This window comes from Mus caroli, unplaced genomic scaffold, assembly GCF_978045245.1.
Source record: "Mus caroli unplaced genomic scaffold, Mus_caroli_1 scaffold_6, whole genome shotgun sequence".
NCBI classification, from domain to species: Eukaryota; Metazoa; Chordata; class Mammalia; order Rodentia; family Muridae; genus Mus; species Mus caroli.
This window is the reverse complement of record NW_028227261.1, coordinates 37,962,914-37,988,987: the sequence shown is the minus strand read 5'-3', so window position 1 is coordinate 37,988,987 and position 26,074 is coordinate 37,962,914. Positions and strand designations below refer to the sequence as shown.

Below are 26,074 nucleotides of genomic sequence, written 5' to 3'. Positions count from 1 at the left end.
GCCCACACAGCAGGACTCAGCTTGGCCAGGAAGCCTTGCCTGCTGTGCTGGCACCTCCAAGACCCAACTCAGGTAGGATAAATCCTGTAGTTCTCATTCATTAGTCAGATAAAATCTGAAGACTCCTAGAGGGGTCTTCCTTCCTTTCCTAGTAACTGAATTCCCAGACAAGTAAGAACAAACTATCTGTGGTAGATTACAGCACCATGTGTGTTCCCCTACTTTTGTAATAATAAGACAACTAATATTTATTTTTTGTAATTTGTATATGCCAGCCATTGTTCTACTAGCTTTATTCTAACATAACATCAATTCACTGGAAGAATTATTTGACTCATGTGCTATATGTAGAAACCTAAGGTCCAGAGAGGACAGTTTGTTTCAAATTAAAAGGTTGCCATGGGAGAAGTTAGAGTTTGGATTATCTGGCCTCAGAGCCTGGCTCTCAGTCACTACCTTCTCTGCTCTGGCAAATGGGCTCTCAAGTGGGAGGTGAAGGCAAAGTCTTCACAGTGTCCATCTAGTTGAGCACAGACCAGAGCTCCTAGGACAGAGGTGGATGACTAGCCACAGACCTGCTCTCCTGGGGAGATTTCCCTAGTGTATGGGTGTGGGAGGATATGGTGGATGCATTGAAAGGCAGATTGAAACAATGGGAAACTTTTGGTAGACTCTAAGCATTTTAAAGCTAAATATGTTTTGGTTAAAACTCTCTTCTTCTTCTTCTTCTTCTTCTTCTTCTTCTTCTTCTTCTTCTTCTTCTTCTTCTTCTTCTTCTTCTTCTTCTTCTTCTTCTTCTTCTTCTTCTTCTTCCTCTTCCCCTTCTCCTGCTTCTCCTTCTCCTTTTCTTCTTCATCATCTTCTTCTTCCTTATCGTCACCATCTCCTCCTCCTTCTCTCTCTCTCTCTCTCTCTCTCTCTCTCTCTCTCTCTCTCTCTCTCTCTCTCTCTCTCTCTCTTACAGAGTCAGAACTATCAATAAGACAAAAAAGCCACCATTAAATTGGGAAAATATATTTACCAATCCTAAATCCAATAGGGGATTAATAGCCAATATATACAAAGAACTCAAGATGCTGGACTCCAGAAAATCAAATAACTCCATTTAAAAATGGGGTACAGAGCTAAACAACGAATTCTCACCTGAGAAATACCGAAGGGATGAGAAGCACCTGAAAAAAATGTTCAACATCCTTAATCATCAGGGAAAAGCAAATCAAAACAACCCTGAGATTCCACATCACAACAGACAGAATGGCTAAGATCAAAAATTCAAGGGACAGCAGATGCTGGCGAGAATGTGGAGAAAGAAAAATACTCCTCCATTGCTAGTGGGATTGCAAACTTGTACAACCACTCTGGAAATCAGTCTGGTGTTTCCTTAGAAAATTGGACATAGTACTACTGGAGGATCCAGCAATACCTCTCCTGGCATATAACCAGAAGATATTCCAACTGGTAATAAGGACACATGCTCCACTATGTTCATAGCAGCCTTATTTATAATAGCCAAAAGCTGGAAAGAACCCAGATGTCACTTAACAGGGGAATGGATATAGAAAATGTGGTCCATTTACACAATGGAGTACTACTCTGTTATTAAAAACAATGAATTTATGAAATTCTTAGGTAAATGGATGGATCTGGAGGATATCATCCTGAATGAGGTAACCCAATCACAAAAGAAGTCACTTGATATGCACTCACTGGTAAGTGGCTATTAGCCCAGAAACTTAGAATACCCAAGATACAATTTGTAAAACACATGAAACTCAAGAAGAAGGGAGACCAAAGTGTACATACTTTGTACACTTAGTACATTCTCCTTAGAATGTACACTTAGTACATTCTCCTTAGAATGGGGAACAAAATACCCATGTACGGAGTTACAGTGACAAAGTTTGGAGCTGATACAGAAGGAAGGACTATGAAGAGACTGCCACATCCGGGGATCCCTAACATAATTAACCACCAAATGCCGACACAATTGCATATGCCAGCAAGGTTTTGCTGACATGACCCTTATATAGTTGTCTCTTGTGAGGCTATGCCAGTGCCTGGAAAATACAGAATTGGATGCTCACAGTTATCTATTGGATGGAACACAGGGCCCACAATGGAGGATCTAGAGAAAGTACCCAAGGAGCTAAAGGGGTCTGTAACCCTATAGGAGGAACAGCAATATGAACTAACCAGTACCTCCTGAGCCCATGTTTATAGCTGCATATGTAGCAGAAGATGGCTGAATCGGCCATCACTGGGAAGAGAGGCCCCTTGATATTGCAAACTTTATATGTCCCAGTATAGGGGAATGCCAGGGACAAGAAGGGGGAGTGGGTGGGTTGGGGAGCAGGACGGGGGAGGTTATAAGGGACTTTAGGGATACCATCTGAGTTGTAAGTGAAGAAAATATCTAATAAAAATTGTTTTAAAAAAGAAAATAAAAAGGAGAGAGTCAGAGACAAAAACAGAGACAAAGAAAGACAGAGACTCAGAAAGGCAGAGACTCAGAAATAGGAAGAGACACTAAGTAAGAGACACACACACAGAGATGGACTGACTCACTGACTGACTGACTGACAACAGTACAGAAAGAGAGACAGATACAGACAGAGCTTTAAATAGATAGAAACAGAGGAAAATAATTTGGTCAAGTCTTTATTGACTTGCCTGTCCTACAAGTCTGTGTCTTCCTTTATAATATCCAACTAAGCCTGGTGATACACATCATCAGTCCCAGCATTTTGAAAGCAAAGACAGCCAGATTATGAGTTTTAGACCAAAAATTGGGCTACCTGGCAATACTCAGTCTCAGGAAGAAAAAAAAAAAACAGAATCCTACCCCTGGATTGCTGAAAATGAGAATTTGGAGTGTAGCATCACCCACAGAGCAAGACAACCAGCTCAAGCAGCCTGAGATACATCTCACAGTCAAAACCAAACTGTCCATCCAGCTGTCCTCCTACATGTTGGAAGGCTTCACTGTTCGCATGGCTATGGCTTTCAGCCTAATGCACGATCTTTGAGCTCAGAACAATATTGTATCTTTCTGTCTAGTACTGACCTAGAGCATGACAGGAAACAAACTGTCAGGCTAAGTTACATGTATAAAGGAGGAAGGAAGAGGAAGAGGAAGGAATAAAGGGCATGAGGGTGAAGTAGACCAGGGTTAAGGAAGAAGAAAAGGCAATAAGGGGCAGGGTTGCAGATCTATGGTATCAGGTACCCAATCGAAAGGAGTGTCTGGCTACTTCTGATATTCAGTTTCACATGATGCCTGCATCCTACCAGGAAGTCCAAGACTAGTGACCAACTTACCACTCATGGGTCCAACTAGGTGTCAATGAATGGTTGCTTCTTGCTCTTGTGGAAGTGACTAACCAGGAAAACCCCTAAACAACTGGATCCAGAGGTGTGATATTGTAGGCAGCCAAGAATGCAGAACATATCCAAGGTTTCTGACAGTTCAGCCAGCTGAGTCTCCAAGTGGTTTAGGTTTGTTTTCTGAGGATGGTGAACTTGGCAACAAACTGAGTCTCAGACTTGTCAACCTTTTCCCTGTGGTACAAGCTGCAGTGACTTTATGATCCTGCCTTCTCTCTTAGCCTTCCCAGGTGAGTTGGGAAAGTGACATTTCTGTGCCCAGTAGGGATTCCCTGAATGCTCTCAACAAGCACACTCCTTGGAAGAGACTCTTGGGGGTCAGAGCAGGAGAAAACATCAGGCAAATGGAAGGAATGATGACCTTCATTTTAGACCTAATTGGTGAAGATGCACAGCTCAGGGCAAAGGAGGTGAAAGAGTCACGGCCTGACATTCTCAGTCACTGCCCAGACCCTCCCACACTCCCAGCGATACCATGTTTAGTGTCACCTCTATTCCTTCCTCAATTGTGTATCCAGGACCTGAGCCAGGACGGCCACATGGGCATTTAAGGGTTCTCCATGACAAGTCATCACTGGTGGTCAGCAGTGCCAGTGCCCTAATGGCTGAGTAAGGAATCTCACCCAGGGAATTATAGTCCTTTAAGAACATACTGAAAATTGGTATCCAGATATATCTTGTTCTCGAGCATTCTCACTTAAATTCACTGTGTCCCTGCCTTGGCTCTCTCTTCTGTAAACTGCCAACAGTTGCCTCTTCCAGTCTGGGGTTGCTGGGAGAATTAAGTTTGCTTATGCTGGGTACTTGGAACTATTACTCCTGAGATTCATAGGTGAGAAACAAGTTTCATAAAGTTGAGCTAAATTTACATGAAGCTTTAATTAAAACCTGGCCAAGTAAAAAGAATTCTAGACACATCTGTTTGTATCAGGAACTGACTTTATGGTTACTGATTGCATCTGAATCCAGTGATGAAGATGAGGTCACCCATAAGGGACAGGGACCAACAGCAATCACCATACATTCCTAGCATCCACCTGCTTTACCTCCCACCTCTTCCTTCGAGAGGTTATATCTCAGCCTAAATAAAAGGAAGACCCTCTTGACCTTTCCTCTCTCTTCGTTCGTTCCCCCCACCCTTCATCTCTGTTGCCCCCTTTGCCCATTTCTCCCACAATAAATCTGTATCATGTGGAGCTGTACTGGCTTGGTGTGGTCTCTCCCAACACAAGCCAAGTTTCTAACACAACATCGGTGCCTAGACCCCCAGCTGTGCCTGCCAGTAGCTGCTTTGGTGGTCTAGGTGACTGGGCATTGGCAGGGCCTGTGGCCAATAGACCATCACTGAGACTGCGACTGTGGCTTCCTTTTGTGTATGGGTTCAGACCTCTGCTTTCCTGCCACCTCTGCACTCCATGTGGATTTCTGACACCACAGCTGCAGACCACTGCCACCTGCTGCTGTGGGACTCACAGACTTCCAGAAGAGCTGCTGCTGCTGCTGCTGCTGCTGCCACTGCAGGACTTATGAACTTCTATCAGGTGAGCTGCTAATACTGTGGTCCACCACGTGGGCTAGCTTTTGCCATGTGGGTTATTCAGTTAAGTGGGCCCACACCAACCATACAGTTTCATGTTTCCCGCTACCAGACTGCTAAATTTCTCAAACAAACATCAGCATATTAGAAGGTTTTTCCTCAAGACCATCCAGAGACTGTCCCACCTGGGGATCCATCCCATATACAACCACCAAACCCAGACACTATTGTGGATGCCCACAAGAGCTTGCTGACAGGGGCCTGATATAGCTTTCTCCTGAGAGGCTCTGTTAGTTTCTGACAAATACAGAAGTGGATGCTCACAGCCATCCATTGCACAGAGCACAGGGTCCCCAATGAAAGAGCTAGATAAAATCCCCAAGGAGCTGAAGGGGTTTGCAGCCCCATAGGAGGAACAACAATATGAACTAAACAGTACCCCCAGAGCTCCCTGGGACTAAACTACCAACCAAGGAAAACACATGGTGAGACTCATGGCTCTAGCTGCATATGTTGCAGAGGATGGCCTAGTTGGTCATCAATGGGAGGAGAGGACCTGTGAAAGTTCTATGTCCCAGTCTAGGGCAATGCCAGGGCAATTGAGCAGGAGTGGGTTGGTTGGTGAGCAGGGGATGGGGGAAGGGGATAGGGGGTTTTCAGAGGGGAAACCAGGAAAGGGGATAACATTTGAAATGTAGATAAAGAAAATATTTAATTTTAAAAAGGAGGTTTTTCCTCCAATTGTCTGGGAGAACCCAGATTTCTCAAAAATGGCATGGTCAGCCTTTATGGGTAAAGGGATTGGTATTCCGTGGCTGTGGTCCTTATGATCATCTTCCTAGCTGACATACAGATGGGACTTCAACCCTTGGGTGATTATCCCCTCAAAAGCAGACTCCAACCCCCCGCACTCCCCCACTCTCCAGGCTCTTGCAGCAATTCAGGAAACCCTAGGCATAGGTATAGATACTTTCTGGCAAGTCTTAGATTCACTGTAGCCTCTAGAAGGTCTAGGTGATGGCTTGGACATCTAGCCTGGCTGAAATTTCATTACTGAGTTTTTCTTAGGACATCGGTATGAATAATACAATAACTCCTCAATCAGTGCTTTGTTGTCTTTGAACATACCTCCAGATTCCCCACTGGAATGTCTCCTGAAAAATCTCAAATCTCTGAAGTTAATGCCCGACTTGAGACCATCAAAACTAGTACACCTCTGCAATAATGTCTGGATTCAGTACCCATTAGACAATATCTCCAAATGGCCACTTAATGGCACACTAGGTCCAATTATTTTACCAGCTCTTCATACATACTGTAGGCAGTCTGATAACTGGGAACGAATAATCATCAAGTTTTTGGTGCCCAGAAAGGAACCCAAGAATCAAGGCCCCTGTGATGGCTTACAATAGTTAATAGTTATTAGTTCTTCTATCTAGGAGAAACCTGCAAATGAGAATGGGTCCAATCATTTATTTCAACGTAGGTCTCCCTTTTGTGATTTTTAAAATTAGGCCATATTATAATCCTGAGTGTTTTGTATATAAACAATAACTATCTTTTAGAGGCATAAAACACCTTTTTATTCTGCATAGAACAGGCCAACCCTGCGATTCCACCTCACACCAGTCAGAATGGCTAAGATCAAAAATTAAGGTGACAGCAGATGCTGGCGAGGATGTGGAGAAAGAGGAACACTCTTCCATTGCTGGTGGGATTGCAAGCTGGTACAAACACTCTGGAAATCAGTTTGGCGGTTCCTCAGAAAATTGGACATAGTACTGTAGGACCCTCAAGGGGAGACCCTCACTCAAGTCTCAGGGATCTCGAGCCCAGAAAGCCACAATAGTCAAGCTTGCTGCAAACACACGAGGTTTTAATGGCACACAAACCAGCATGCTGAGGTCGAGACCCATACACCACACAGGGGTAGAGGAGTCTGACCCCAACCCTATTTTCCAGCAGGCTTATAAAGGCAAAAACCAGAACCTCTGGGGAGGATCCGAGAGGAAATAGGGGAAGTCTAGGGACGGATATTTACTTCAAGGCACCTGGGACATTGAAACATTTTGTGGTTGTTTTTCCCAAAAGTTCCGGGGAATTAGGCCATCTCGCTTGGGGCCGGGACCCATGTTCTCGGGGCAGTCATTATTTTTTTTTTACTCTTCAGTACTACTGGAAGATCCAACAATATAACAGTTTCTTGTGTGACTCAGTTTGCCGAAATAGCTACAGCTTAGCAGTGTTAGCCAAAAGAAGGCTATTAGACATACATTCATAAGTAAGTCTCTGTTATCCTGACTTATAGGAGGAGAGACCCTTTGGCATACTTCTTAAATAGGTGATTGTCATAAGATAGGAATATCCCAAAATCTGTTATTCAGCATTTGGTGATCACAGCTGTGGCCCAAATTCTTTAGCCTTTTATCTGTCTATTTCTCAAGATTATATATCTATATAGAAATTATAAGAAAAATATATTGAAATATAAAATGTTCCTTTGCCTTCTATATTTGAATATCTTAAGAGGTCTTACTTTTAAAATATTCAGTTTTTTATTTATTTTTTCTATAGAATTCCACTGTCTCCTCTTTAAAAGTTTAAAGTATCTTATCTGTGTACTTGGCAATATCAAAATGAAGAATCTTTTTTATTTCAAGCGTGAACATAGAAGGTATAACCATAATGCACATGAGACAACATCAAGCTCTAACAATGCCAACAATCAAATGCCCAATATTTGCAATTCATTCACTGTACTTTTGGGCTTTTCGAAGCAACCTGAGGGGATAGATGTTGAAGAAGCCCAACTCACATCTCAGGATTTGGGCCTGGGCCTGCCAGCTCCCCTGGACCTATCCCACCAGGGCCAGATCTACTTTGCTTCCCAGGTGAGGTGTAGGGATCACTCTCCTGCTCTCATGACCTTGGGAACAACTCTCCTTTTCCCACAGGCTGGGAAAGGAGAGAGGGGCAAGGGAGGGCATCATTCTTGTGCTGATGTCACAGTAGGGCAGGATAAGGCTGGAGCCAGATCTCCCCTGTTCGTGCCCTTGTTGGAGGCTCACCCATATCCCTGTCACCATGGCCAGCTCTACTGTGCTGCCCATTAAGGGACAGGGCTGCATTCTCACACTCCCGTCATCAGGGCACCTCTTATGAACCCACCCACCCAGTCCCAGCTCTCCCAGGATGCCCAAGGCAAAGGGGCAGGAACAGCTCTCCCAAGTTTGATGACCAGCAATGGGCAGGGCTAGCTCAGAGCAGTGCTTGGACATCCCCATGGGCTTTTGTGGTAATATGGGTCTGTGATAATATCTATCTGTGATAAGACCACTGACCTGGATATGGTCCCCAGAAGTCTGAGTCTAGATATCATCATAGCCTTGGCTGGTTGAACAGGCTTCCTCTATCTCCTGTTCTTCACAGCTGTCGATCACTTTCTGTTTCTTTTCCACAGTGTACAAACCCCTGGGCTTCACATTCTCTCCTGACTCTCTTCTACAGCTCCATATTCCCTATCTTTCCACCATTTTTACTCATCTTACGGGTGCCTGCCACTGGTACCTGGGTGGCTTTTTTCCAGCCAAACCCAACAGATTTTTTTAAGCATAGAAACGTCATATAATACTTTTAGGCAGCTAGGTGAAACAAGTAATCCCTTTAGCTATTCTGCTTTGCTTTTTTTTCCTATCACAACACTTGACCCCAGATATAGAGACTTCAGCTGGTTATATTGCACCCTCAGCCAGGAAACAGACAGACATATTCCAATGCTCAGGCCAAACTCTCCTTTTCAGATCGTCTAGGACCCTATGCCTGGGTTGCTATGGTGGTTTAGATGTCCACATGGTCTAAAGAATGGGAATACTTTGCCCCCAGTTATTAATACTGTTTGGATAGTTTCAGGAGATGTTGCTTTAATGGAAGAACTGTACCACTAGGGGCAGAAGTTTACAAGTCCATCATCATTCTTAGTGTACACTCATTGTTGGGGTACAAGATGTCAGCCCTTAGCATCCTGGTCTAGTTGCCATGGGTCCACTCTGCCATCACAGCATTTTATTTCTCTGGAAAAGATGATGACACCCACAATCAGGATTGGTCACACCTCATCAGTTAACCATTTCAGGAAAAGTCTCATAAACTGCCCCAGAGGCATTTTTCTACAGTGGTTCTGAATGCAGCCAGGTCAACAGTGAAGATGGCCATGGCCAGCCATGAGAGGATGACCAGTGAAGGAGGATGGCAGGTGTCTGCAGAAAATGTCATCCCATCCCCTGGAATGTTCAAACCCTGTCCTGTTGAAGAACATTTCTGCGTGAGAGAACATGTTCACATTATTTTCCTTTTTTGGTACTGACTGTCATCTTTCATGAGTATTTCATGCATATTTCAAGGTAACTGGATCTATTTAATGCCAATTGTTCCCTAAGTTCACCAGTACCCACCCACAACTGCCTCCTACCTTGTGGACTTTTAAAAACTCCACTTGGTCTAATTTATGCTGGCCAACTAACATGATTGTAGGGCCATACGTTGGAGCTTGACAATATGACAGGTGTCATTTCTCTGAAGAAATCTGACTCTAACTCCCCTAAAACTTATCAATTGTCTAGAGCAGATCAGTTAAGACTAGTGAATCAAGGGACCACAGTGAATTCTTGACTAAGTCTTGTGAAAGCAACCACAGCTGCTGTGAGATATGGGTTCAGCGTCCTGTAGTGTCCAAAATACATTGCTTTGCCTTAGTCTTCTGCAACCTCTGGGTCATAGAGTCTTTCTTTACAATAGTTTGTTAGTTTTTGGTGGAAGGTGACAAAAATCTATCACTGTGACAGAATACTCAACAGCATTTCTCTACACTTTGACTACTAGATTTTCTGTGTTAACCAGCAACCATTACACAAAAAAAACTTCCTCGGAGGAGGTCTGGGAGCTGCACTTAGCTATGGGCATAGAGATCCAGGAAGGAGTTTTACACATTTCAAGATAGCAGAATAACCATAGTAAATCACTAATGAGCCTATGTGCCCTCATCCATCGACTTCTAAGAAGACTGTCTATATCTTACTCCCCATACTCATTCACACCATTTTTCAATTGTGCTCTGTAGACATCCATGACCATATAACCAACCCACAGACCAGAGTGAACTAGTCAATATTAACCCTCATCTGTTAGCCCGTTATCCCTCCAAAACAAAGAGACACCAAAATATCCTGCACAGTGTTCTGTCCCCTGAAAGGCTTTCTCTTCAAGACTGTCCTCAGGCAAATCCAAGACACACAACTCAAAGCTCAAGCTATCCACTTTCAGGTGCAGCTGGCACATCATACAGAATGTTCTGTAACCAGCATGAGTTTGTGCCTCTCCTCAATCCACTGTAGGGATCTGACCATAGAGAGAATCAGTTCAGACTTTGGAGGAGATGTAGCATCAGTAAGCCACTTGGGCATCTTTCTGTAGCAGTCTCCCTGGGTTTACAATGACTGTTAGAGTTAACTGTGTTTGTACACTGGCATTCTCTGGTGCACACCTCTATGTACCAGCTTTGGGACCTTATATGATAAATTACACCTAACTCATCATGGGCAATGGTAACATGTGGTCATGTAATGCCTTCTGATTTCTTCAATGCTAGAAAGCCTATCATTAAGATGCCAACACATCCTGAAGTTCCCTAAAAATTTTATGTAACTCTATCATTCTCCTAGTTCCCACTTTTTTGAAATTGCCAAATCCAAATGTCAATGGAAGTTGCAAGCACCTCAAAAGAGGCAAACAATCTTGAGAGAAGAAGATTGAAGTGCTCCTTCCTGATTTCCAGTTTCAAAGGCATGGCAACCACGCAGGAACGGCATCAGCAAAATGTTCACATGGCATTTAGTAAACTGAATATAACACTACAGATCTTGTAATGACACACACCAGAGTATTATTGACCACAACATTGGTTGAGCAATTAAAAGTTGTAAGGCCTTTTTATTGATGGTCAGACCAAGAGTGAGCTTGAGCCTCTGAAGTACCTCCTGATGCTCAAATTCAGAGGTACAGTTTTTAAAAGCAAAACCCATTGACATAGATCATGGTTAGACGATGATCAGAGGAACCTTGAATTTCTTTTTCCTGAAGAGACTTGCAGGCATTTTAGACATATCTTGACAACATTTTGGTCAATACATCTGTCCTATAGTCAAGGACATGAAAATCTTAGATATGTGGGTAAGGCAGATGTGATGGATATTGGGAGGAATAGAATATGGATAACTAGGTAAACAAACATGAAATGTAGTTACAACAGGATAGCATTATGTTAGTCATATCAATATAAGCTCTGAAGTGTATTGTCAACCAATAAGAATCAAGGATGTAAATATCACTCAATGAGACAAGTGTTGTTGTCAAGAGGCAATGATAAGAAAATGTATATCCCTACACAAAATGATGAAGTTGAACCCTGGCCACATACTGTACACAAAATGAATCAAAATGTGAGTAAAACATCTAAAATATAGTAGAATATTTTATGAATGTGCATCAGGTAATGACATGTGGACTATATTCCAAGAGACAGATGTAAAATTGGTGGAGAAGGATTTTTACCAAACTGAGACCTCTGTGATACAAAGGACATTGTTCAAAAGCTGAAATATCAGCAGGTCTTGTGTCATAAGCACATAATAATAGTAACTTGGAGGTGGAGACTGGAAGAATTGAAATTCAAGGCTATTTTTAGGTACAACAACAGATTGGAAAAGGATCTTTACCAATGCTGAATCTGATAGCTGACTAATATCCAATATATATAAAGAACTCAAGAAGCTGGACTTCAAAAATTCAAATAACCCCATTAAAAAGGGGGTCCAGAGCTAAATGAAGAATTCTCAACTGAGGAATACTGAAGCCCTGAGAAGCACCTGAAAAATGTTCAACATCCTTAATCATCAGGGAAATGCCAATCAAAACAACCCTGACATTCTACCTCACACCAGTCAGAATGGCTAAGATCAAAAACTCAGGTGACAGCAGATGCTGGCGAGCATGTGGAGAAAGAAGAACATTCCTCCATTGCTGGTGGGATTGCAAGCTTGTGCAACCACTCTGGAAATCAGTATGGCAGTTCCTCAGAAAGTTGGACATAGTACTACCAGAAGATCCAGCAATACCTCTCCTGGGCTTATACCCAGAAGATGTTCCAACCGGTAGAAGGACACATGCTCCACTATGTTCATAGCTGCCTTATTTATAATAGCCAGGAGCTGGAAGAACCCAGATGTTCCTCAACAGAAGAATGGATACAGAAAATGTGGTACATTTACACAATGGAGTACTACTCGGCTATTAAAAACAATAAATTTATGAAATTCTTGGGCAAATGCATGTATCTGGAGGATATCATCCTGAGTGAGGTAACCCAATTACAAAAGAAGTCACTTGATATGCACTCAGTGTTAATTGGATATTGGCCAAGAAACTTAGAATACCCAAGATACAATTTGCAAAACACAAGAAAATCAGGAAGAAGGAAGACCAACATGTGGGTACTTCATTCCTCCTTAGAATAGTGAACAAAATATCCATGGAAGGAGATACAGAGACAACATTTTGAGCTAAGATGAAAGGATGGACCATCTAGAGACTGCCCCACCTGGAGATCCATCCCATAATCAGTCACCAAACACAAACACTATTGCATATGCCAGCAAGATTTTGCTGAAAGGACCCTGATATAGCTGTCTCCTGTGAGGCTATAACAGTGCCTGGAAAATACAGAAGTACATGCTCACAGTCAGCTATGGATGGAACACAGGGCCCCCAATGAAGAAGCTAGAGAAAGTACCCAAGGAACTGAAGAGGTCTACAACCCTATAGGTGGAAGAACAATACAAACTAACCAGTACCCCCACAGCTCATGTCTCTAGTTACATATCTAGCAGAAGATTGCCTAGTCAGCCATCTTTGGGAAGAGAGACCCCTTGGTCTTGCAAACTTTATATGCCCCAGTACAGGGGAACGCCAGGGCAAAGAATTGGGAGTGGATGAGTAGGGGAGCAGGGCTGGGGGAGGATATAGAGGTCTGTTGGGATAGAATGAAACATAAATGAAGAAAATATCCAATAAAACAATTGAAGGAAAAAAAAGCAAAGGCACTGTCTCTTTTTAAACAAACACCATTTTATCCAAAGTTTATCTAAGAATTCACCATTGTGGTCCACCGGTCCTGTCATAAAACATCACCTTGAGAAATGCCCTCTTGATGTCCTTGTTTCTAAGACTATAGACAACAGGGTTGAGCAATGGTGTAAAAGCAGTATAAAAGAGTGAAATCTGCTTGTCTCTTTCAGAAGAGCTGTTAGAGTTGGGTCTCATGTAGATGTAAGTAGCAGGAAGATAGAAGAGTGTAACCACAGTCAGGTGGGAGGCACAGGTAGAGAAAGCCTTGCAGCGGCCCTGGGTGGACTTGATCTTGAGAATTGCCTTGGCAATATGAATGTAGGAAGCCACAATGAGGGAAATTGGAGTAACAACCACAAAAACACTCAAGACCAAGTCCACCATCTCTACAAAGTGAGTATCCATGCAAGCCAAGCTACGTACTGACGGTCCTTCACACAAGTAGTGGTTGACCCTGTTGGGCCCACAATATGGCAGGCTCATGGTGAAGAAAGTATTCAATAAAGAGGAAAAGAAACCACAGATCCAAGACCCTGCTGCCAACCGTATGCACAGGCCCCAGTTGAGGATGACAGTGTAATGCAGTGGATAGCAAATGGCCACATACCGGTCATAAGCCATCACAACAAAAATCATGCACTCAGTTATACTCAGGGCACCAAACACAAACATCTGCAGCCAGCAGCCAGCAAAGGAGATGATCTGAGAGTGAGCAAGAAGATGCACCAACATCTGGGGCATGGTGGTGGTGACATAGCTCATATCCAACAGGGAGAGGGTACAGAGGAAAAAGTACATGGGAGTATGCAGCTGTGTGTCCAGGCAGACCAGCATGATGATGAGCCCGTTGCCCAGGACTGAGCTCAGGTAGATGAGAAGAAAGACAATGAAGAGGATGCTGTTGGTTGTGGGATCACTGGAGAAGCCAATCAGGATGAACTCAGAAACCCAACTTTGGTTTTGTCCTAACATCCTCCACATGGTAGAGACTGTAAAAGAATCCATTATTCCATGTGTTACCTTACACATGCCAGCAGTAGAGGCAGAAAGGGAAGATACAGACTCAGGAGATGGTTCAAACATGAAGCACTGATGCTGTTCCAGGGTACCAGACAGCTCAAAGCTATCTAGGCCTACTTCTCAGGAGACTGATGCCCAGCTCTTACCTCAGCAGTCCAGACACACACTTGGTGCATAAGCATGCATATACACAAAATCCATATACATAAAATGAAACACAATTGTTTTTATTCAAAAATAAATAAAGACTGGAATGTGGCTTCTGAGCTCTGTGATCAGTTCCTGTACACTCTTCTCACATTACTGAAGCTCCCACTGGCTCAGTTTCTTCAGCTATCTAATGAAGCTGATTACAGTCATGGCTTGGGATTATGATGAATATCTGAAGCATCTCACGTAACTCCTGGAAACACCATACAACACATTACAGATCACATGTTGTCTCTCACACTCGATCTGTCTCTGGGAAGGCAAAGAAAGGGGATCCCTGAGTGAGTTGCCTAGTGACACTGAAATGATGTGCACTGGGTTCAACTGAGAGACCCTACCTCAATGAAGGAAGAATCCCATGTCAGACTCCAAACACACTCACACACACTTACACCGACACACACATGCACACTTTTGCATACACTTATACACACACACAGCCAACCACACACACATACACACCAAACATATGCAAAAAAGAGCAAACAAACAGATGAAGCAAAAAGTACCTGTGTGAATTAGACACAGGCCCTCACACATACAGACATAATAGTAAGGATAGATATGTTTGCATGTAATATGCTGCAGACATTGTAGTCTTCTCAGGGAATGCTGGTGGATCCTGACAGTATTCACACTGGAGAATCCTTTCTTCCTTTTTTACATCCATTTCCTCTACCCACTAAAAAGTCAATTCTGGACATACTGTAGATTTGAGTGGTAATTCTACAAAAATTAAATGTTTAGAATCAAACCTGATAAATATACATATCATATTAGGGTATGACAAGGTAAAATGTCTTTAAGAGAACTTTCCATGGAGGAAAAAAATAACGGTAAGCAATAAAACCAAAAACGATGTACTCAAAATATTTGTAAAAAGACTTAAAAAACAGAACATCAGACCCTCCAGGAGAACAGAGAACACTACTGAAGGCAGTTCACGGAGGCAGCTCTCTATTGGGCACTGATGAGGGTAAGAGGTTCTCAGCACCATCACTCATCTGGACATTGCAGAGGACACTACAGAGCCATGAGGCTCACATCCCCACACACCTACCAGCATGGCTGCAGTAACCCATGTCTAGTATTAACAGGGGTAACTAGATCCAATGAGGGATAAAATGAAAGTGAACACTTTAGTGGTGCTTGGCTGTGCTCCATAAGGTTCAACACATTCAATGCATTGTCCAACAATACAAATAGTAAGTATAATTCTGAAACAATATGTAAGCACATAGACATATACAAATATATGACCAAGGAATGACATGATAAGGAAATTTCCAAACACTACTCTAAATAGTCTGAAGTAGGGCTCCCCTCATATGCTGATGAGAAAGACAGTGCTTAAGGCAGGAGTTGCTTTTGATAGGTATAGAAACATGAAAGAGTCATGCAGCCATCCCCAGGCTTCACTTTCTATGTCCTGATCCTTTCCCCTGGCCAGTCAGTGCTCGTCACCATCACAGCTGTCCTTTTTTCACCCAGGTCAGAAGACCATCTTCTCCTCTGGTATTTTTGTATCTGTTTCCATGTGACCCCTACCTCTAAATTTTCCTTCTTCGATGTAGTTTTTCTTTTTTTAATTCAAATAATAATTCAGGGGCTGGAGAGATGGTTCAGCAGTGAGGAGCACTGACTACTCTTCCAGAGGACCTGAGTTCAATTCCCAGCAACCACATGGTGTCTCACATCCATCTATAATAGGATCTGATACTGCCTTCTAGTATGTCTGAAGACAGAGACAGTGTATTCGTATTAAAAAAAATAAGTCTAAAACATATCTTACCAACTTTTGTTTTGTGCAATGTACTTTAACCTTATTCTTCCCCTCCCCCACTTCTCCCAGATCCTCAACACTGAGCTTCATGTTCTTTCTCCTCCCAAATTCTCTTTCAAAACAAAAGATAAAAAAGAAAAAAGAAACAACAAAAATTTACAAAACAAACAAAACCAACAACAACAAAAAATACCTACAAGAAAGAAACCAGCAAGCAAATAAAACAAAAGCAATGCCATGGAGTCACTTATTGGTTTGCCAGCTTCTCCTGAGGATGTGGCTTACCTTCGGGTGTGATTGATATACACAGTGAGACTCTCCTGGAGAAAAATATCCTCCTCATTCCTAGTGGGTATCAATTATAAATAAGTTCTTGTTTAGGGGCAGGATTTTGTGTCCACGTTCCTCTCTCAGGGCTGGGCATCCATCTGCCTCAACTCATTATTCATTAGACTGCTACAGGATTTATTCAAGAATTTTCAAGCTGGTCCTATATGGCCCAAGCTGAAAGACTTTTAATAGCTCTGAAGCCCCATCATTTGAGGCAGACATACTGCTCATTCTTAACCTGCCTGCTCTGTGAAGACTAAGCCTCAGGATGCAGCTCTCTCCTCCATTTCCCCTGTCTCCAGGCACAAATCTCCATGCAAGGACTCTGTGTGTTCTGTACATCTTTGCTTCTCTCCCACCTTAGGGCACAGCTCTGCCAGGAAGCCTTCCCTTCTGTGCTACCACCTTCCAACCCTAACCCAAGTAGGATACATCCTGTATTTCCTGTTCATTGGCTGGTTACAGTCTGAAGAATCCTAGATGAGTCTTTCTTCCTCTCCTATTGGCTAAGTTCCCAGACTGCTAATAAAGAATTGTTTAGAGTAGGGTGTGACTGATTGGATGATTTCCTAGCCTTTGTAATAACAAAATTAACTAATATTAATTTTGAATAATTTCTATATACCAACAATAGTTCCCCTAACTTTAGGCTAACATAACAACACACTGAAAGAAGTGTATCATTTGTGTGTTGTAGGTTGAAACGTAAGGACTGGAAAGGAGAGTTTGCTCCAGATTACAATATTGACCTGAGAGAAGTGGGAGGTTAGGTGGTCCAGCCTTAGAGCCTGGCTCTCAGTCACTGCCTTCTCTGCTCTGGCAAACAGGCTCCAATTGGGACATGAAAATTGTAGCCCTTAGTGTCCTCTAGTTGTGCTCATTTGATTCAACACAGATCAGAGCTCCTAGGACAGAGATTGTTGGCTACCTACAGAACAGCTCTCTTGGAGAGATTTCCTTCTGGTTTGAGTGTGGGAGACCCTGGAGTGTACTGAAAGGTGAAGAATCGAAGGGTAGAGTATCTGAGGTGGGGTCGCTGCAGCATGGGAAAATCATTTAGTCATCAACAATACTTTATATATTATACTTTATATTTTCCCAGCTGAGTAGCCTCAGATTTAGCAAACAGTGTTCCACCAGGGCTGCTGGGACAAATCTATTAGCACAATACTGCTACACATGGTACTGGTACACATACTGGTACACATGGTAGCCCCAGCCTACAAAGCCAGCATCTGGAAGGCTTAGAATTAGTAGTCTAAAGAAATTCTATACTATGTCATGAGTTTGAGGTCAGGTTATGCTACAGCAGACTTACATTGCCTCACCTCCAAAATGAAATAATCATGACCATGATCGTGGCCACAAAGAGCATCAAGTCGTGTCTCTGTGCTTTGGGGAATTATCTTCAGAGTCACTGACCTTCACTGCTCTCTTGTGTATAGGGGTTTTGCTTGGCTTGAGATCTTTGAGCTCAGACCTGAGCATTTTTTATTTATCAGAATGATTTGAAACAGACAAACTCTCTGTAAATATTCATTAAGATAGTAATGGGAGGAAGGAGGAGAGAAGGGTGAGAAACAGAAGAAAGAAGAAAATGGGGGAAGACACCTGGGAGCTAGAGAATTATGCATAGAGGAAAAGAATATGTATGGCTTGCCTGCTACTCACTTGCAGTCCATCGTATGTCCGAACTCCACCCACAAAACAAACACCAATGACCATCTTACCACTTGTAAATCCAGGGATGTGTCACTCAGTGGCTTTTTCTTGCTCTTAAAAGAATAAGGCTAAGGGTGAATTTCCCCCAAAGGAACAGAGTTGAGAAGGGCAGCATGATAGGCAGCCCAGACTCCAGAACAATGCCAAGTTGCTATGGAGTTTGAGGGACTGATTTTCTCAAATCCTTTACAAAGACCAGGCAACCCAGGCATCTGAAGATGGTATCTATAAAATCCTGATTAACAAAGGCAACCTCAGACATCTTCACTTCATCACAGTGGGACCAGCAGCTGAAGTTTTATGATCCAACCTTCTCCTTTAGCTTCCCAGGAGAGCACAGAAAGGCTCATTTCTGTTCCCAACAGGGATTCTAAGATGATTCTCAGGATGATGGCAATGAGCACGCTAAGGGTGGGACCCTTGGGAGGCAGAACAGAAGAAAACAACCCATGGGTGAGGGGGTGGTGACCTGTTCACTTTTCTAGGCTAACTAGGGAATACACATCGATCAGAGCACAGCAGATGGAACATGATCCCTTGATACACAAGTCAAGAACACAAGGTCTAATTGTGCTTCCTTTTGCTGTCCAAACTTGGAGCCCAAACTCTGATGAGACTATGTTTGATTCACACTCCTCTACCTTCCTTAACAACTTTGGGCAAAACAAACTCCTTCCTCCCTGCTGTATATGTAGCCAGTTACCCAGCCACTCTGGTGCCTATGAAGAGGTCACAACAATGACTAGAGAGTAGCTTTCAGAAAAAGACAATTTCTTTCTCAGGCAGAGGTCCCAGTGTGGTTTCCAGCATGCAAATGGAAACTCACAACCATCTATGTCATGAGTCATAGAGGATCTGGTAGCTTCTTGTGACTTCCCCAGGGCTCAGGCATGTGTGTGGAGTTGGAGACAACATGCTCATACACATAAGCAGAAGAAAAAGAGTCAACCAGGAAACATCAACATGGAAGTCGACGTGACATTCTCATGACACTGTACAGAGAAAACTCTCCAAAGAGCTCATGTCTCTTGGATGCAAATAATAATTGGGGACCAAAAAAAAAAAAAAAATGAAACTGCTCGGGCAGTTGTCTACACAGAATGTTATCTTTTTAAAAATTTTTAATATTTTTTTATTACGTATTTTCCTCAATTACATTTCCAATGCTATCCCAAAAGTCCCCCATACCCTCCCCCCCATTTCCCTACCCACCCACTCCCATTATTTTTGGCCCTGGCGTTCCCTTGTACTAGGGTATATAAAGTTTGTGTGTCCAATGGGCCTCTCTTTCCTGTGATGGCCAACTAGGCCATCTTTTGATACATATGCAGCTAGAGACAAGAGCTCCGGGGTACTGGTTAGTTCATAATGTTGTTCCACCTATAGGGTTGCAGATCCCTTTAGCTCCTTGGGTACTTTCTCTAGCTCCTCCATTGGGAGCCCTGTGATCCATCCACTGGCTGACTGTGAGCACCCACTTTTGTGTTTTCTAGGCCCTGGCATAGTTTTACAAGAGGCAGCTATATCTGGGTCCTTTCAGCAAAATCTTGCTAGTGTATGCAATGGTGTCAGTGTTTGGAAGCTGATTATGGGGTGGATCCCTGGATATGGCAATCTCTAGATGGTCCATCCTTTCGTCACAGCTCCAAACTTTGTCTCTGTAACTCCTTCCATGGGTGTTTTGTTCCCAATTCTAAGAAGGGGCACAGTGTTCACACTTGGGTCTTCATTCTTCTTGAGTTTCATGCATTTAGAAAATTGTATCTTGTATCTTGGGTATCCTAAGTTTTTGGCTAATATCCACTTATCAGTGAGTACATATTGTGTGAGTTCCTTTGTGATTGTGTTACCTCACTCAGGATGATGCCCTCCAGGTCCATCCATTTGCCTAGGAATTTCATAAATTCATTCTTTTTAATAGCTGAGTAGTACGCCATTGTGTAAATGTACCACATTTTCTGTATCCATTCCTCTGTTGAGGGGCATCTGGGTTCTTTCCAGCTTCTGGCTATTTTAAATAAGGCTGCTATGAACATAGTGGAGCATGTGTCCTTCTTACCGGTTGGAACATCTGCTGAATATATGCCCAGGAGGGGTATTGCTGGAACCTCCGGTAGTACTATGTACAAATTTCTAAGGAACAGCCAGACTGATTTCCAGAGTGGTTTTACAAGCCTGCAATCCCACCAACAATGGAGGAGTGTTCTTCTTAATCCACATGCTCGCCAGCATCTGGTGTCACCTGAGTTTTTTCTCTTAGCCATTCTGACTGGTGTGAGGTGGAATCTCAGGGTTGTTTTGATATGCATTTCCCTGATGATTAAGGATGTTGAACATTTTTTCATGTGCTTCTCTGCTATTCGGCATTCCTCAGGTGAGAATTAATTGTTCAGTTCTGAGCCCCATTTTTTAATGGGGTTATTTGATTTTCTGGAGTCCACCTTCTTGAGTTCTTTATATATATTGGATATTAGTCCCCTATATGATTTAAGATAGGTAAAGATCCTTTCCCAATCTGTTGGTGGTCTTTTTGTCTTATTGACGGTGTCTTTTGCCTTGCAGAAGCTTTGCAGTTTCATGAGGTCCCATTTGTCAATTATCAATCTTACAGCGCAAGCCATTGCTGTTCTATTCAGGAATTTTTCCCCTGTGCCCATATCTTCAAGGCTTTTCCCCACTTTTTCCTATATAAGTTTCAGTGTCTCTGGTTTTATGTGAAGTTCCTTGATCCACTTAGATTTGACCTTAGTACAAGAAGATAGGAATGGATCAATTCGCATTTTTCTACATGATAACAACCAGTTGTGACAGCACCATTTGTTGAAAATGCTGTCTTTCTTCCACTGGATGGTTTTAGCTCCCTTGTTGAAGATCAAGTGACCATAGGTGTGTGGGTTCATTTCTGGGTCTTCAATTCTATTCCATTGGTCTACTTGTATGTCACTGTACCAGTACCATGCAGTTTTTATCACAATTGCTCTGTAGAAAAGCATTAGGTCAGGAATGGTGATTCCACCAGAGGTTCTTTGATCCTTGAGAAGAGATTTTGCTCTCCTAGGGTTTTGTTATTCCAGATGATTTGCAGATTGCACTTTCTAATTTGTTGAAGAATTGAGTTGGAATTTTGATGGGGATTGCATTGAATCTGTAGATTGCTTTTGGCAAGGTAGCAATTTTTACAATGTTGATCCTGCCAATCCATGAGCATGGGAGATCTTTCCATCTTCTGAGACCTTCTTTAATTTCTTTCTTCAGAGACTTGAAGTTTTTATCATACAGATCTTTCACTTCCTTATTTAGAGTCACGCTAAGATATTTCATATAATTTGTGACTATTGAGAAGGGTGTTGTTTCCCTAATTTCTTTCTCAGCCTGTTTATTCTTTGTGTAGAGAAAGGCCATTGATTTGTTTGAGTTAATTTTATATCCAGCTATTTCACTGAAGCTGTTTATCAGGTTTAGGAGTTCTCTGGTGGAATTTTTAGGGTCACTTATATATACTATCATATCATCTGCAAAAAGTGATATTTTGACTTCATCTTTTCCAATTTGTATCCCTTTGATCTCCTTTTGTTGTCGAATTGCTCTGGCTAGGACTTCAAGTACAATGTTGAATAGGTATGGAGAGAGTGGACAGCCTTGTCTAGTCCCTGATTGTAGTGGGATTGCTTCAATCTTCTCACCATTTACTTTGATGTTGGCTACTGGTTTGCTGTAGATTGCTCTTATCATGGTTAGGTATGGGCCTTGAATTCCTGATTTTTCCAAGACTTTTATCATGAATGGGTGTTGGATCTTTTCGAATGCTTTTTCCATATCTAACGAGATGATCATGTGGTTTTTGTCTTTGAATTTGTTTATATAATAGATTACGTTGATGGATTTCCATATATTAAACCATCCCTGCATTCCTGGAAAAAAACCTACTTGGTCAGGATGGATGATTGCTTTAATCTGTTCTTGGATTCAGTAGGCGAGAATTTTATTAAGGATTTTTGCATCTATATTCATAAGGGAAATTGGTCTGAAGTTCTCTATCTTTGTTGGATCTTTCTTGGTTTAGGTATCAGAGTAATTATGGCTTCATAGAATGAGTTGGGTAGAGGTCCTTCTACTTCTATTTAGTGGAATAGTTTGTGCAGACCTGGAATTAGATCTTCTTTGAAGGTCTGGTAGAACTCTGTACTAAACCCATCTGGTCCTGGGCTTTTTTGACTGGGAGACTATTAATGACTGCTTCTATTTCATTAGGGGATATGAGACTGTTTAGATCATTAACTTGATCCTGATTTAACTTTGGTACCTGGTATCTGTTCTGAAATTTGTCCATTTCGTCCAGGTTTTCCAGTTTTGTTGAGTATAGCCTTTTATAGAAGGATCTGATGGTGTTTTGGATTTCTTCAGGATCTGTTGTTATGTATCCCTTTTCAATTCTGATATTGTTAATTAGGATGTTGTCCCTGTGCCCTCTAGTGAGTCTAGCTAAGGGTTTATCTATCTTTTTGATTTTCTCAAAGAACCAACTCCGAGTTTGGTTAATTCTTTGAATACTTCCTCTTGTTTCCACTTGGTTGATTTCACGTCTGAGTTTGATTATTTCCTGCCGTCTACTCCTCTTGGGTGAATTTTCTTCCTTTCTTTCTAGAGCTTTTAGGTGTGTTGTCAAGCTGCTAGTATTTGCTTTCTCCAGTTTCTTTTTGGAGGCACTCAGAGCTATGAGTTTCCCTCTTAGAAATGCTTTCATTGTCCCATAGGTTTGGGTATGTTGTGACTTCATTTTCATTAAACTCTAAAAAGTCTTTAATTTCTTGCTTTATTCCATCCTTGACCAAGGTATCATTGAGAAGAGTGTTGTTCAGTTTCCACGTGAATGTTGGCTTTCTATTATTTATGTTGTTATTGAAGATCAGCCTTAGTTCCTGGTGGTCTGATAGGATGTATGGGGCAATTTCAATATTTTTGTATCTGTTGAGGCCTCTTTTGTGTCCAATTATATGGTCAGTTTAGGAGAAGGTACCATGAGGTGCTGAGAGGAAGGTATATCCTTTTGTTTTAGGATAAAATGTTCTGTAGATATCTGTTAGATCCATTTGTTTCATAACTTCTGTTAGTTTCATTGTGTCCCTGTTTAGTTTCTGTTTCCACAATCTGTCCATTTATGAAAGTGGTCTGTTAAAGTCTCCCACTATTATTGGGTGAGGTGCAATGTGTGCTTTGAGCTTTACTAAAATGTCTGCAATGAATGTGGCTGCCCTTGCATTTGGAGCATAGATATTCAGAATTGAGAGTTCCTCTTGGAGGATTTTACCTTTGATGAGTATGAAGTGTCCCTCCTTGTCTTTTTTGATAACTTTGGGATGGAAGTCGATTTTATTCGATGTTAGAACGGCTACTCCAGCTTGTTTCTTCAGACCATTTGCTTTGAAAATTGTTTTCCAGCCTTTCACTCTGAAGTAGTGTCTGTCTTTTTCCCTGAGATGGGTTTCCTGTAAGCAGCAGAATGTTGGGTGCTGTTTGTGTAGCCAGTCTGTTAGTCTATGTCTTTTTATTGGGGAATTGAGTTTATTGATATTACAAGATATTAAGGAAAAGTAATTGTGGCTTCCTTTTATTTTTGTTGTTGGAGTTGGCATTCTGTTCTTGTGGCTGTCTTCTTTTTGGTTTGTTGAGGGATTACTTTCTTGCTTTTTCTAGGGTGTGATTTCTGTCCTTGTATTGGTTTTTTTCTGTTATTATCCTTTGAAGGGCTGGATTCGTGGAAAGATAATGTGTGAATTTGGTTTTGTTGTGGAATACTTTGGTTTCTCCATCTATGGTAATTGAGAGTTTGGCCGGGTTAAGTAGCCTGGGCTGGCATTTGTGTTCTCTTAGTGTCTGTATAATATCTGTCCAGGATCTTCTGGCTTTCATAGTCTCTGGTGAAAAGTCTGGTGTAATTCTGATAGGCCTGCCTTTATATGTTACTTGACCTTTCTCCCTTACTGCTTTTAATATTCTACCTTTATTTAGTGCATTTTTTTGTTCTGATTATTATGCGTCGGGAGGAATTTCTTTTCTGGTCCATTCTATTTGGAGTTCTGTAGGCTTCTTGTATGTTCATGGGCATCTCTTTCTTTAGGTTTGGGAAGTTTTCTACTATAATTTTGTTGAAGATGTTTGATAACCCTTTAAGTTGAAAATCTTCATTCATGGAAAATTCATCAACTCCTATTAACTGTAGGTTTGGTCTTCTCATTGTGTCCTGGATTTCCTGGATATTTTGAGTTAGGATCCTTTTGTGTTTTGTATTTTCTTTGATCATTGTGCCAATGTTCTCTATGGAATCTTCTGCACCTGAGAGTCTCTCTTCCATCTCTTGTATTCTGTTGCTGATGCTCGCATCTATGTTTCCAGATTTCTTTCCTAGGGTTTCTATCTCCAGCGTTGCCTCACTTTGGGTTTCTTTATTGTGTCTACTTACCTCTTTAGGTCTAGTATGGTTTTGTTCATTTCCATCTCCTGTTTGGATGTGTTTTCCTGTTTTCTTTAAGGACTTCAACCAGTTTGGTTGTGTTTTTCTGTTTTTCTTTAAAAACTTGTAACTCTTTAGCAGTGTTCTCCTGTATTTCTTTAAGTGAGTTATTAAAGTTCTTCTTGATGTCCTCTACCTTCATCATGAGATATGCTTTTAAATCCAGGTCGAGCTTTTTGGTTGTGTTGTGGTGCCCAGGACTAGTTGGGGTGGAAGTGCTGTGTTCTGGTGATGGTGAGTGGTCTTGATTTCTGTTAGTAGGATTCTTACATTTGCCTTTCGCCATCTGGTAATCTCTGGAGCTGTGCAGAATACACCAGGGTGGATTATTGACTGTCTTGTGCAGGCAACCACAGCTGCTGTGAGATATGAGTATCGAGTCCTCTAGTGTCCAAAATACATTGCTTTGCCTTAGTCTTCTACAACCTCTGGCTATTACAGTCTATTGCCCGCCGCTTTTGTGTGTCCCCCTGGTAAGAACACGCTCAGGGCAACCGGAATCTTCTGCAGTACAAACTTTATTGCTTACCCCATCAGGAGCCAGTGGAGAAAGGAGCCAGAGAGAGAGAGAGATATGGCGGAGCCCCCTCCCTTTTATGGAGGACTGTCCTCCGCCTCGGACGTGTCACTCCCTGATTGGCTGCAGCCCATCAGCCAGAGTTGTCGCCACGGGAAAGGCAGAGCACATGGCGTGGAAAGCTACCCCGGCACATGCGCAGCTTGCTTGTTTACTACTTAGAACACGGGTGTCAGTGCCATCAGCGCCATCTTGTAATGGCAAATGTGAAGGCGGCTCCTTACATCTCCCCCTTTTCTTTTATATAAGAGCAATAGGCCACCCATAATAATGAGAGTGGAGATAGAGGTCAAATCCCCAGTGTGTAAAATAGGGGCTTTACACAAAACCTCCTCCCAGGCTCATCACCCAAAGGGGTCTTGGTCCGCTCCCGTGTCGTTTTTCCTGGGGGAAGGACACTTGGACACTCAACCTTCTTGAAAGATGACATGTCTCCCTAGAATAGGCTCATATATGCCACAGAGCCCTTCTACTGCAGTGCTTAGCCATGCAACTCTCTCGGGCTGCTGAAGCACACTCACTCTATCCCGTGCAATGAGACTAGCCTCGTGGGGTGCAAGAGCTGAGTGGCCAGCGACCTATTGCTTAAGCATAGATAACCATATATCAGGGGAAGCACCATGTTCTAGTGCTGCAAGCGCCTGGGAAATAACCACCATGTCTCCTCTAGTTTGGGCCTTAAGCTTACAGACCAATCAGAAAAGCAACACTAATCCACAGCAAAGAACAGCTCCAAATAATTCCACCCCCACCCATTCTTTAAAGAAGGAAAATGTTGAAAAGATAGTCTTTAGGTCAGGGACAGGTCCAAGTGCGTGGGGC

At 42.3% G+C, this 26,074-nt stretch overlaps 1 protein-coding gene across 1 annotated transcript; it reads right to left on the bottom strand.

Moving 5' to 3' along the window:
- Window positions 1-13,123: 13,123 nt before the first annotated feature.
- On the bottom strand, window positions 13,124-14,128 carry LOC110288222 (olfactory receptor 2A12-like). Its single transcript, XM_021154625.1, has one exon. The coding sequence runs from the start codon at window positions 14,126-14,128 to the stop codon at window positions 13,124-13,126; it is 1,005 nt and encodes a 334-aa protein (XP_021010284.1).
- Between the last annotated feature and the right edge of the window lie 11,946 nt (window positions 14,129-26,074).